The sequence below is a fragment of the Lactuca saligna genome, chromosome 6, assembly GCF_052625555.1.
Source record: "Lactuca saligna cultivar CGN05327 chromosome 6, ASM5262555v1, whole genome shotgun sequence".
Taxonomy (NCBI): domain Eukaryota; kingdom Viridiplantae; phylum Streptophyta; class Magnoliopsida; order Asterales; family Asteraceae; genus Lactuca; species Lactuca saligna.
In genome coordinates, this window is record NC_136422.1 from 12,861,637 (window position 1) to 12,875,503 (window position 13,867).

The 13,867-nt window shown below is 34.3% G+C and overlaps 2 protein-coding genes across 2 annotated transcripts; one reads left to right on the plus strand and one right to left on the minus strand.

The window, feature by feature from the left end:
- The first annotated feature begins 8,419 nt into the window (after window positions 1–8,419).
- LOC145002243 (large ribosomal subunit protein eL37z) lies at window positions 8,420–9,790 on the plus strand. Its single transcript, XM_078961546.1, has 4 exons — window positions 8,420–8,534; window positions 8,641–8,776; window positions 9,422–9,523; window positions 9,614–9,790. Exons 1-4 carry the CDS (start codon window positions 8,532–8,534, stop codon window positions 9,658–9,660), a joined length of 288 nt encoding a protein of 95 aa, XP_078817672.1. The 5' UTR covers window positions 8,420–8,531; the 3' UTR covers window positions 9,661–9,790.
- A 998-nt stretch (window positions 9,791–10,788) lies between these two features.
- Window positions 10,789–12,390, minus strand: LOC144999662 (P-loop containing nucleoside triphosphate hydrolases superfamily protein). Its single transcript, XM_078958787.1, has 4 exons — window positions 11,813–12,390; window positions 11,477–11,546; window positions 11,200–11,362; window positions 10,789–11,111 (listed from the first exon to the last, which is right to left on the minus strand). Exons 1-4 carry the CDS (start codon window positions 12,333–12,335, stop codon window positions 10,893–10,895), a joined length of 975 nt encoding a protein of 324 aa, XP_078814913.1. The 5' UTR covers window positions 12,336–12,390; the 3' UTR covers window positions 10,789–10,892.
- Between the last annotated feature and the right edge of the window lie 1,477 nt (window positions 12,391–13,867).

The following is a 13,867-nucleotide window of genomic DNA, read 5'->3' on the forward strand; positions in this document are numbered from 1 at the left end:
AGGAGAAGGAGAGAGTGAAGGTTGTCGGCTGGTGGCATGCTTGCCTTGATCGACGTCGACGACCGGGAATGGCAAGTAACGATGGTCAAAGTGCAATGGAAGAAGTAGGCGGAAGTCAATGTCGGGAGGAGGAAGGAAGGAGCGTCGATAATTAGGGCGAGAGGGAAAGGAAAAAAAGGAAGGTGGGTTTTTAATTTTTTTCAGAATTTCATTTCCCCCCTTTCCCCACTATTAAAGGATGGAACGCGCGTTCCATTAAAAAAATATAAAGCGACATCCTCAGACGACGCGCATTTAATTATAGGTGCCCTCCGTGTTTTTTTTAGACACTAACTTAAGGGCACGCAATAATGCGTGTCTTCTATCCTTCAATTTTTTGAAGAGATGACATTTTTTAATGTCACTCTCCTTTGCATAACATAAATCAACGAGTGTCGTGGTTTGCGCGTCGTAAAAGGGTCTTTTTCTTGTAGTGTGTTATGTGTCTTTTGGAAACTCAATAAGCGTGTGCTTATAGTTTTGTTGGATGTTACAAGTACTTCTAGCTCCAAGTGCAAGGGCCTGACTTGATGGCGCAACGTGCACTCTCCAACATTTTTCCCACTAGTTATTATGAACACTCTGATCTTTTTGAATAATATGTTGATGTATTGAATTTTGTAAACAACTTATGATGGAAATTTCTAATTATTAAACTAGGATTAATTGTTAATATTTAAATGAAAAATTTTACTATAAATTTTGGGTTATTACAAGTTGGTATTAGAGCATTGGTTTGAGAGATTCGGGCACACTCTTAGGTGTGTTAGAACTCAAACTGAGGAAATGGTAAAATTGTTTTTCAAAAAAGAAATCAAAAGTTAAAATTTTATTGAAGTCGATTTTTGTAAATAAATAGGGAGAGTGCAATGCGCATAATCAACCGAGCTCAAGTAAGTGTTCCCATGTTTTATCCACGCTATGATATTTATGGAAATTGATGTTGAATTGATTATTTGCTAAATGTAAGCTTTCAAAGTTGTACATGCATAGGATTAAATAGCCCTAGAATGAGGAAATCTACTTTGTTCCTGTTCCTTGTGTGGTTGTAGTTTATGGTAGAAGCTTTATTTGACAGTCTATGTTCAGAAAATGAGGATTGGTTTATAGGTATGAGAACCTGCATCCACAAAATGCTAGTGGGGGTCAACTACTGGGGTACTGAACCAACTGATTCAATCTCACTCGAGAGCTTCAAGATGACCCTCGAAAAGGCTCCAGACGTATCACAACAGATTGACAGTAGAGGGGATTGTGGGGTGTTTTTGTGTTGGTTCTTGAATCCGTTGATCACCAGAAATTAGTTTCTATAGAGGATAAAACCACCAGTCCATGAGCTATGGATTATAGAAAACGATTAGCAGAAATATTTTGAGGTACAATAACAAAGATAATTTGAACTTCGTATTTGCAATATGACCTACAGACACATCATTTATTTAGTTTATGTATTTGTTAATTGTTTACTCGTTCTAATTGCATATATATATTCTATAAAACCAAAAATTATATATTTTATGAAAGCAAAAGTTATACATTATATTCTAGAACCATGTATTATAAATGTATTCCGAAATCATGTATTATATTTTATGAAAGCAAAATTTACAGACAGAAAAAAGGTCAAAGCTATTCCAAAACCGTAGTCCGGAATCGTACTTCGGAATTCCGGAGACCTTTCCGGAACAATGTGGTTAATTTAACAAAAAATAAATAAATAAATAAAATAATTGTGGTTATTTTTGTTAAAAAGATTGTTTATAAAGGTTAGATTACTCATTTTCCCTTCCTCTATTTGCTTTAAGTTGTTAGGGTTGCCTTGCTGTTAAAAAAATGATGAAAATTTTAAATTATTTATGAAAACTAGGTTTTCAGTTACATGGAATCCAAAATCAACAAGTTAGAAGCATCTATCTAACTTACCCCACAATCAATTACGCAAAATATTAGCAGTCAAAGATTATATCAAAGCACGTTCACATGCATTGTTCATTTGTATACTTTAAGGCATATCTGTACAAATCATTATACATGTTAAAACGTGAGGGAAACAAGAAAGGTAAGTGATTAACAATGAAAATGAAAGGAGATATGAACATTTACTTGAAACTACGACTTTTGCCTCCAAACACAATAATAAAATACTAAAATTTATTAAGGTCGCTGGAGAGTTTATATCTTGGTTATGCTATTGTATAACAGTAGTGAAGTCCAAATTTTATTAAATATTTAGAACCGCTGAAAAGGAAGGATTGCACTAGTTGTATCACAAGTCAGCATAAATTTGCTATTTTAATCAATTATTTTTATAGTTCTACTCATTGCCTAATAATTTATGTTCACCGCATCAAAAGTCGATTTAGAGCCGGCGATAAGTTGATTGGGTTGGGTTGAGATTCAACTAATTTATTAATTGGGTTAAATATTTCAATAAAATCCAATTTTTTTATTTAAATGGATGAATATTTCCAACCCAACACAACCTTTTTATTTAAATGAGTGATATTTCCAACCCAACCCAACATTTTTATTTAAATGGGTGAATATTTTCAACACAAATCAACCTTTCAGATAAATTGGTTGTCACCGAGTTGATCCGTTTATATAATTTCCAACCCAACCTAGTAAATAAATAAGTTAAACCTGTGTTAACTCATTTAAAATAAAAAATATAAATAAATTAACTACAGATTACACCACTTAAAATAGTTTCAAACTAAAATAAACTTTGAAAGTATAATAAAAATACAATCTCAATTCACAAATACAAAAAAATTGTTCAAACAACATTAAATATATTTAATTTCGAAATAATTTAAAATAGTGATTAGTGTTGTTGACGTAGAGAAAAAAGATAAGAATTAAGATTGCATTTAAAAAAAAATAGCAATACAACATTGTAATTTATAAATTAATACTTAGATTAATACATGGTACTATTTAAATAATTATTAAATTAAATATATATTAAAGTTAAATGAGTTGGCGGGTTGAAAACGAATTGATAACTTTTACCCAATCCAACCTATTTAATTAAATGTGTTAGGCGGGTTGACTCATTTAACATAAATGGGTTAAAAATCTCAACCCAACCTGCTAATTTTAGGTTGTGTTGGTGGGCAAGGACGATTCTAAGGGGTTCCCGGTGTGGTACCGGCAACCCCTAACTTTTCTGGCCGTAGTGAAATTTTTTTCGATTTTTTAATTTTTTCTACCTATTTTTCATGTATCGGCAACACCTACCATGTATTCCTGCGTCTGTCCCTGTTGGTGGGTAGGATCGATTTTTGCCAGCTCTAGTGGTTTCCAACCTTATTTGGTGTCCATCATGACTTGCTATTATTGAGTATGGATAAGTCGTAGCTAAGATATAAGGGGCGTTTTTGGGTCCGGAACAAGAGGAAATAAAAAGCCTCCCCAAAGACACAAGTATAGTCAAACAATTTACAAAAATCTATTAATTTGAAGAAAAAAATACTTCTAGTAGCCTTTCTAGATACAAAATCATTAATAAGAGTATCAAGATACACAAAAGGGTTTAGAGGTTGTGTCGTGTGCCTTTATCCGGTTGATCAAAAGTCTCAATACATAGAAGCTGACTTTCGTCGTTGTTCTGAAAAAATAGTACCAAGATCAATCTTGTCCATCATATCTTTATCCATATATAAAGTAGTCAAATCATTCAACTTTTCTTGTGATATCGATGATGTAATTCTTTAATATATTCAACTTTGAAAAACTTCTCTACAAATGCAACAATGACATGAATGGTTAATACGATTCTATATGCAATGAGACTCTAACCTTTGAAACTTGGGAATTAAGACGAGATAATTGATTAATCCATTCTATCATTACTTGATTGCTTCATAAGGAGTCAATTTACAATTCGTCGATTCGATTTTCCATGCTTTGATTGCACCTACACACCTTATTTATGAACACCATTTATCATATATATGATATTGTTTCTTCTTGTTTCCAGTAATATATAAAATTTAGGCCTTTGAATTTGGCTCCTTCACATTTCTTATAACTTATATTATTATTTTCTTAAAATAGACTAATGAATATATATTAATATTACATAGTTCATAAAAAATTTAGGTCCCTTGGAATGATGGACCCAAGGTCGTTGTCCCTATCGCCCACCATTTGGTCAGCCTGGGAGGATATAACGGCTATGTGAACATAAAGGAACAACATTGTAAATTTTATATGTTACAGTTAATGCCACATAAGGTATTGCATACCGTTTAACCGGGTTAGAATTCACTTTAATGGTGTAAGGGTGAATGGAGTCGAGCGAGGAGATGGAGGCAGCTTGGCTGAGGTGGCACTCTGATACTGACATCACATGTACACCACCCCCACCTTACCGGTACTGGAAAAGGGTGTTTCTTATAGGTTCAAAAAAACGCTTGAGGTTTGAAGAAAATAAAGGAATGATGAAGAGATGTTAGGAGGGAGCCAACTTGGGCGTGTTCAGCAGGAAATCAAATATGTCTACCATGGGTCCGACGACTTCAACAACTTTAACAAGTTTGGCGGGAACAACTCCTTTCACCCTAATGAAACATATAAAAGAACTTTATTGCCCTATTGATCATAACTAAAAGATGAGTGACTTAATAAGTAAATTGAGAGTTATCAATGACCATTCTGCAACATTAACCCTTATAGAAATAAAATTATTATAAAAAATAGATATTTTTAATGAAAAACTAATTTCAAATGTTGTAAGTGTTAAAATCAAATTCGATGACTTTCAACTTGTTTTACATGTTTCTTTTTATCTATTTTTGTTTACTCGTTTGAACCATAAGTAATAAAATGTAACTCGAATCGACCATGACTTCCTTAAAGAAGATATAATGATAAGAGGCCACCATGTAAGTAAAAAGGTGGGAAAAACGGTCGGTTCTTGATTTGAAATTGTAACACTCTAAATTTTCAAATATTTTTTTTTTCGTTTTTAAACCCACAAAAAACATCTCATACTCAAATTATAAATGTATCAAAACACAACCACAAAACTGTTTGTCACATATCCCAGAATCCTCAAAACATAAATCAACAAGTTGGTGTGTACAATCATGTTGCCGCCTTCCCACGATCCTGAGATGTACCTTAAACACATTTCACACAACACTGTAAGCACATAGATTAGTGAGTTCCCTAAAATACCATACACAAATAATTAGCCTCTCATGACTATATCTCGTTAAGGACCCTCCGGTCTAACGGCTCGGGTTGGACCCTCCGATCCTATATCTCAATGAGGACCCTCCGGTCTCACATCTCGGTTTGGACCCTCTGGTCCTATCTTTATAAAAGCACAAAATAATATACATCATAAATCACAATGACATAATGCATAATATCACATATCTCAGTATAAGCACATAAGACCCTTCGGTCAGTAACACAGATAAGACTCTCCGGTCACACAATAATTACCACTCAGGTAAGTATAATGAGAATACTCACCTCGTAAGTAAGCAAGTATGTCTCGTACTCAACTGTCAGTCTAGACTCCACCTACACATATTACAATCATCTCTAATTAACAGTTTGCATTAACAACTACCAAAGATGTTAAGCTAACTCCTCTACTAATTCTCAAAAAAAGGTAAAAGACCATTTTACCCTTCCATGGTCGCCGAAGTCTACAATTTGACCAAACCCTAAAAAGTCAACGAAAGTCAACACTCAAGTCAACAGTTCATGTTGACTCAACTTGTCGTGTGCATCTATGCGACTTGTCGAGTTCCTTCTGTTCTAAAAAAATCGGGAAAATTCGAGTCAACTTGCCGAGTTATCTCACCAACTCGTCGAGTTTGCACAGTGTCCAAAACATCGGGGGAAAACCCTAACCAATTCGTCGAGTTCCATCAGCTCCTCTCATTCAGACGCTTTTAAGCAAGACTAAGGCCCCAAACTTTAGATCTAGCCTTCTAGGGTTGAGATACCATGTAAAGCTGCAAGCTTTACGTCCGTGCATGACATTTAGGGGCTAACTTTGCCAAATCAAGGCTCAACAAGGAGTTTAAGGCATGAAGATTGGCCAAAGCTTGATAAAGCTTGAGTCTTTAGGCCTAAAGGGCCTAATAGTGTCCATATCTGAAGTGTTAACCTTAAAGCATGCTCAAAACCAATAATGACTCAAGAAGAAGCTAAAAATAGCCATAAACTCTCTAATGGAGAGATCTAATAAACAAGTGATCAAGGTAATGGCTTTTTACCTTTAAATGGTTGCTACAACTGAATAGATGCCAGATCTATAGACTCCTTCTTGTTCCAAGCTCTTCACTCTTCAAGGAATGCATCAGAACACACACTCTTATCCTTAACATACTCTCAAGATGAAAGTAACTCGATTTGGGTTTGTCTCTGGGTGATAAGGTGATGAGGTAGGCGGAGTAAAGTACTTAAGGTCCTTTAAACAGGGTGCAAACCCTAAAAATTAGGGTTTTCTCACTCAACTCCAACTCGTCAAGTTGAGTCCACCAACTTGTCGAGTTAGTTCTAAAATCACGCGACCAATCTCAATCTCTACTCGACGAGTTGAGGCCTCCAACTCATCAAGTTACCCTATCAGTATGAATATAGTAGACATTTAAATGTATACTTGAGAGTTGGGATGTTACAGAAATAGGTTTGCAAACGAAACGGATCTAAAAAATGAAACTGGTTTAGGTGAAACCGGATATGTATGAAACCTATATGTCGGTTTGGACCGGTTTGAGAAAGTTACACTTGAAAACAGTTTAGGTGAAACCAATTAAAAAAATCGGTTTAGAAACCAATTTCCAAACTTATAAAAAAAACTGATTTTCGTATAGTGGAAATATATTGTTTTCATACATTATTTCATTTATTTGTTGTTATACAATATTTTAGAGGTTTCTCTAGACCAACGTTTTAGAGGTTTCTCAATACAATTTTCAACTTTTGTACTATCCCGGATGCCTAAAAAATACTTTTATAAAAACTCAAAGTTGAAAAATACCACTTAAACCCCCTAAAAAAATCTTGAATGCCCAACGAAACAATTAGAAACCTGAAGATTTGGTGTAACTATGATTTATGTATAATGTTGAGCGGATCAAATAAAACGTGATGCAAGAAATGTGGTGCTTTTTTTAAAAAAGAAGATAATTAAACATTGAAACTCATATGAACAAGGGATGCCCGTCCGAGAAATTTGGGCTCAGACATAATCAAACAATGACGAAAGGTACTATATTGTGGAATTACGAAACAACTAAAGTTCAGGATAGTCCAATGCATATATGCCTACTGTTTCTTTTCTTTTCGTTTTTAAATTATAAATAGACAATTTTGAAGTAAATAACCAAAACAAAAATTAATCTAGCGGATCTATCATCCATACTAACCAAAAACATAAGCCAAACGAAGAATAGGCCAATGCGGCGGTTTTTAACCGGTTTTGTCCGAACCAAACCGGTTTGCAAAGGTTCGTATATTGTTATTGAAGAATCAGTTTAGCCTTTAGTTGGTGTTAACTTTTTTGACTTGAACCGAACCAGTTTAGGGGAAAAACGGTTTGTGCAATTCTATCTATACAGTTCTACGAGCAACTACTAAAATATTGTTTGCAATTTTTTTAATTTAGGGATAATGACTTAAAAAGGTAATGCATTTTTCGAGATCGCGATAGACATAAACATCAACAACCGTAAACACTTCGTCAATTATTGTCTCACGTAAGATGTCGTGAGAAAAAACTAAAGAAATCTTTTATAAGTACTTAATGAGTGCAAAACCAAAAATACTTATTTTGAAACATAAAAAATATTAAACATAAAAATATTACTTATTTTGAAACATAAAAAATATTAAACATAAAAATATTAAAGACTAAATATATACAACAATATTAAGGACTAAATGTCTACAAAATGATAAATATATTACTCTGTTAGATCATTTTTCACGGCTTACCTGGAGTAATCGGTCATAAGGACCGAACGTATACATTTTAACAAGTTGAACGAGTAAATATAAACGAAAAAAAAAACTCAGTGATCAAATATATACAGATCGAAAAATATATTACGTTTCAAGTCATTATCCATTTATTTTGTTTTGTTAATTGTCATTATCCATTTATTTTGTTTTGTTAATTTTTTTATAAGTTTGAAAACCAGATTCTAATCCAATTTGATCCAATCCAGTTTCAAAATTGGTTTGGATTTTCAAAACCAAATCTATTTTTTTTTTTTTTAATGCAACATATCATAGTTTAAAAAAAAATTTGAGTGACATGAGAATAATAAAATAGCCCAATGTAAACATGAACAAACAAGAAGCAGCCCAAAAATCTTACTGGCCTTTTAAACCATGACAAGGAAACCCTAGACTAGTTCCACCGCATCGTATAAGAGCCATAAACGTTTTCAGTCGTCTTCTTTTCTTATTTGTGAGATCAGCTACCGCTAGGGTTTTGGTCATCTTCATTTCGAGACATGGTAGAACCCTCATTTCTTTACAGATCTTCTCATTACATCTAATTTGAAATCGTTCGATTTTCAGTACTGATTTTCGTGGTTTTTGTTTTGGAATTACTAATTGAAGGGTAAGGGAACCGGGAGTTTCGGAAAGAGGAGGAACAAGACACACACATTGTGTGTGAGGTGCGGCCGCCGCAGCTTTCACCTTCAAAAGAGCCGCTGCTCTGCGTGTGCCTATCCTGCTGCCCGCGTCAGAAAATGTAAGTCTATCGAACCTAGTCTATTGAACCTTTCAATGTATGTATGCTTTCTTCGATCTACAGTTATTGTTTCTTTGGATTTTAAGAACATGTATTCTCATCAATCCGCGGATCAACTATAAATTTTGTTTAAAACTTTGTTAATGAAATCGGTTTGCGTTTCGATTTTCATCTGTTGTTTATTTGAACTCGTATGATCAACATAGAAGCATCACTGCTATTGCCTTTATCTTGATTTCGACTTTTTTTCGTTTTCTAGTTGGTTCTAGTTGATGCTAAATTGTAGTCACAAAATTAGCAAGTAGATATTTCTCCATTATAACTTGCACAAATCGTATTAGTTTTTTTGATTGCTCGCTCCCTAAACTCTTGATTGCATCGCCAAACAAAAATCCATTGCACAGTGATGCAAATCAATCCCTAGTTTTGATATGATTGTTCTCTCTTATTCCGTTTCTTCCTTTATACTGGCTTATTTATCTTGGTGTGAAGTAAATAAGACACACCCGTTATCATAGTTTGATCCATATCAACCTTATATAGTTTGAAAAACATGATAAAACTGTTATTTGATAAATCAAATTGGAGTCTAATCTTGAAAAATTAGAAGTCTTGATTGATTTGCACATGTCTTATTGGATACAGACAACTGGAGTGTGAAGGCAATCAGAAGGAAGACAACAGGAACTGGAAGGATGAGGTACCTTCGTAATGTTCCACGTAGGTTCAAGAGCAACTTTAGAGAAGGTAAAAACTTGTTTTTATGCCATAAAGATTTGTAATTTGATCTGTTTTTGGATATTGATTTTGTTTTTATGAATGATGTTGGTTAAACAGGGACTCAAGCAACCCCAAGGAGCAAGGGAGCTGTTGCCAGTGCTTAGATTCAAATGAAGATTTTCATGTATTTTAGTATCTGAACAACAAGTTTTGGATTTTGATGATGTTTGTTTGCTTATGAGATTTTTACTTTTGATATGGAAAAGAAAGCAGCTACTTTCTATTTGATTCAAACTTGTTATGCCTATGGTTTGGTTAAATTTTTACGTGTGTTTGATCTCATTCTGATGTTTGGTTGTTTGTATTATAACTTAGAGTATGAACTCCTTAATCAGCGACTGTGTGGAATTTTTTTCCTACGTGGCAAATCAACAAAAAAAACTACTTTAACCTTTTCCTATCACTGAGTTAATCGCTTATGATCCTGTGTTTTTGGTGAATCTTCGTGTTTTGAAAGATTTTTGAGAATTCAGTTACAATCTTGTGTTCTTTAAAGTCGTTTTTGTTTTAAAGTTAAAGTAATTTATTTATTTTTCTCGTTCAAAAGATCAACAATCTTACTAAACAGCAATAAATCATTAAGACGTTTGAATCATTTAGTTTCTACTAAAGACTAAGAGCCAAACAAGTGCGGAAAATACTCATTTTGGGCATGTTGATCAATTTTGCAAATGATTGAATAGTTGATTATAAGGAAATAAACTTGTATTTTAGATTGCCATTTTCCTGATTATCCCTAAAATATAAGTTGACCAACAATGCCTAATTTACAATTAAAATTTTGGTAATCAGTTGTGAAGCAAATTGCTCATTGGAGGCTTGACTATCAAGTATCAACATCTACCTCCTTTATCCCGTTTCAACAAGATTCTTTCGATATGTTGTTGCATTGTAAAAATTTGTGGTACATATTTTATTAAAAAAAATAAAACAAGTTTATTGTAGTAACAATTAAGAAATAAAAATATTATTGCAATAACAAACATTTAACACTATAGTTATAGATAGAAATTATGAATTTTTGGTTTAATGGGAAACAAAAACGGGATTGCATTTTTGTTAAGTTACATTAGTTTGTTTTTCTAAACAAATCAAATGGTGTTTTGGGACATTGTGTTTTGATTGGAATGAAGCTCTTGTTAAGCTACGAAAATTAATATGTTTTGCTATACGATTTCTTTGGATTGTTGTGGGAATTGCTTACCCTGGATATTGTATTTACTTGGACAAACTTGAATAATGCAAATGGATAATATCATTAAAGTCTATATTTGTAAACCAAAACAACAAGTAAATAATTAAAAAAAAAAAAAAAAAAAAAAAAAAAACATGTAATCTAATGATTGAGCCAGTAGTTTCTAAGCTGAGACATGTGCAACAAAATCTCATCCCGACCTTGATTTGTAAGACTGCTGGTCATAATCCAAGGTGGCACTGAATCAAAGTATTTGCTAATCAACTCTTGAAAATCTTGCACGTTTTCTTCCGGATGCTTTCCACCATTCTTTTTCTTTTTCCTCTTGTCACATTTTGTAAATACTATTGTCATTGGCACCTTAAACAAGTTAACAAAAGCGTGTTGTGTTAATAAGAAGAACGATGAGTGATTAATATTTATCTTATGACATGTTTTAATGATGTACCTGATTCTGACCCAGCCAACTTGCATATTCTAGGTCAATCTTTTTGGCAGGAATGCTGGCATCGATGAGAAGGAAGACTGACACCAGTGTTGACCGGTTTAAAAAATAGTCTTTTGTGAACTTGTTCCAATCTTGTTTAAGTTCATGTGGTGCAGATGCATATCTGTCAAAACCATAATCAGTTTCCGTTTCAGTTTCATGTACTTTATCATCATTGATAAGTTGAAACACAACAAAAAGTGATCATATTTTCAGATGTTACTCAGAAAACTCTTACCCGTATCCAGGCAAATCCACCAAGTACCAACTGTCATTAATTCGAAAGTGGTTGATGCATTGTGTTTTCCCTGAAAAACAAATGAACAACACATGAAAACAAGATGCAGTTCTTCTTCTTAGTGTTTAAGTTAGTGGAAATGGCCATGAAGGTATCAGAAGGGGCAATGGATCAGACCCTAATAACTGAAGTTGATCCGGCTGGAGGAGGAAGACAACAAACTAGTAATAGTATATTCATAAAAAAACAACGATTGATGTTTCATTCGGGTATAAATTGTATTTTGCTTGTTTTCTCACTCTCAGAGACATAAAATCAAACACATGGTATGCTCACCTGGCTTCTTTGAAGTAAGCGCGAGCTTTTTCCTCTTAACAATAGAATTAAGCAAAGATGATTTCCCAACATTCGAACGCCCAACGAGGGCAAACTCCGGCGACCCATCAGACGGACACGCATCAGTTTCAACACTGCTCTTCACGAATTCGGCTGAAACTATCTGAGCATCTCTAGCATATTTGCTGAGGACAATGTTGGAACCTCTCAAGATTCTGGGAGATTTTTCGGAAGATATTTCGGTGTCTGGAGGAATAAAAAGCTTCTCTTGGGCAATCTGTAAGGGGGTTTCTTCTGGAAGTGAAATTTCTTGAAAGGTTTCGAGAGAAGAAGAAGAAGAAGAAGAAGAAGAAGAAGAAGAAGAAGAAGAGGGTATTATTGTGGATGTTGAAGAGAAGTGAGACGGAGAAAGTGTAGCGAAAATTAAGAGGGTTTTGGGTTTAGGAGTAAGGAAGAATCTGGTGAAGAGAGAAGACGAGTGATGATGAATCGGAGCAACAGGGAAATGAGTGAGGAATGCCATTGTTGATTCTTTCTCGAATTTTTCGTTTATCTATCAAGAAAGCCATGGGACATTAAATATCTTTTAAGCACAAATTCATATTTTATATCTTAGGTTAAAACCCAACTGAATGAATATAGAATTAAAAAAATGGTTTATTTTATTTTATTTAATATGTATACATCTTTAACTTGGTAATTGATAGGCATTCACGATTTTTTTTTTTTTTTTTTTAATATTAATCAAGAAATATTTACATAGACATAGCGGGTAAACGAGCAACAAACTGTGTCGCAATCTCTTTTTGGATGATAAAACTATTTCTTTTAAAAACATTTATAGATCTTGGAGTCATAACATAACAATGCATAACCCGTTGGACTCTATTGAGTAGCTCCACAGTTTCTTGCGCAATGAAACCGAAAGTGTCAAATGCAAAGGGTATAAACGTGTGTTGATTTTCTATGCACGCTTTCTCATGTTTCGCCACTTTGCTTGATGCAGCTTTTAAAGCAGCTTGCTCTATCGTGAAACCTCCACTCCCCAAACCCACAAGAGGGGAAACCCCTGTTAGATCCATACATGCATGTTTTCCTCCAGCCCATCCAAATACTAAAACATCAGTTGGTCTAAGTGTTGATCTTCCTTCCAATGGGTCAGTCAGAAAGTTCACAGGTGCCTCTTTCTTGGCAGAAACCCCAGCGCGTCTAAATATGTCAAAAAGAACATCCCTAACCAGATCGTGTCGGTACTTGAAACTCAGGAGCTCTTTACAATGAACTGCATGCTCCCCAAACGAGTCTAAACACGCCTTACGACAAACAGGGCAAGTCTCGTCAGCCGGAAATAAAGGGATCATAAGGCGATACTTGAGGATGGCACGATACTCCACTGGCGACATATGCTGGCCAAGACCGTCAATAGGAATAGCCATAAGAAAATCCTGAGCATGTGGGCCCCTTAAACACTCAAAAATAGCTTTCTGCCTAATCGTCATGTCGAAGTGAACTTCCATGTATTGGACAAATTTACTAAAAAGGACACTCGCCAATGAATGTTGGGCTTTTGGAAGGGCGATGTCCTTATTAGTAAAACCGCTGAAGTCAAAGCCCGAAATCGTATCATGAAGACACGTCAAAGCACAAACATAATCTGAATTCATACCACATATGCCGCTATTTCGTAAGATGTAGTCTTGTAACACTCATGATTGGGTCCGTGAGGCAACAAAAGCATATGAGGAAGCCTCTAATGCTGAGTACAACCCAAAATTTTGTTAAAAGTTCATGAAATATTGTTACATGTTTTATTTTTCTGCTTTTTTTTTCTCTTTTTGCATAATTATATGATTAATATTACTAATACACAAGGTTCTAAAAAGCTAGTCATGGCTCCGCGTCACGACTCCAAGGCTTGCACCTGCCGCCAAACTTTGCCAAAACGCCGACTTAACTCATATATTTGTATAAAAATGAATAATAGTTGAAAATACATATAAAAATATTAATTATATAGAAAATTGCCGCTTTAAGTCACGCCTTACAAACATTATG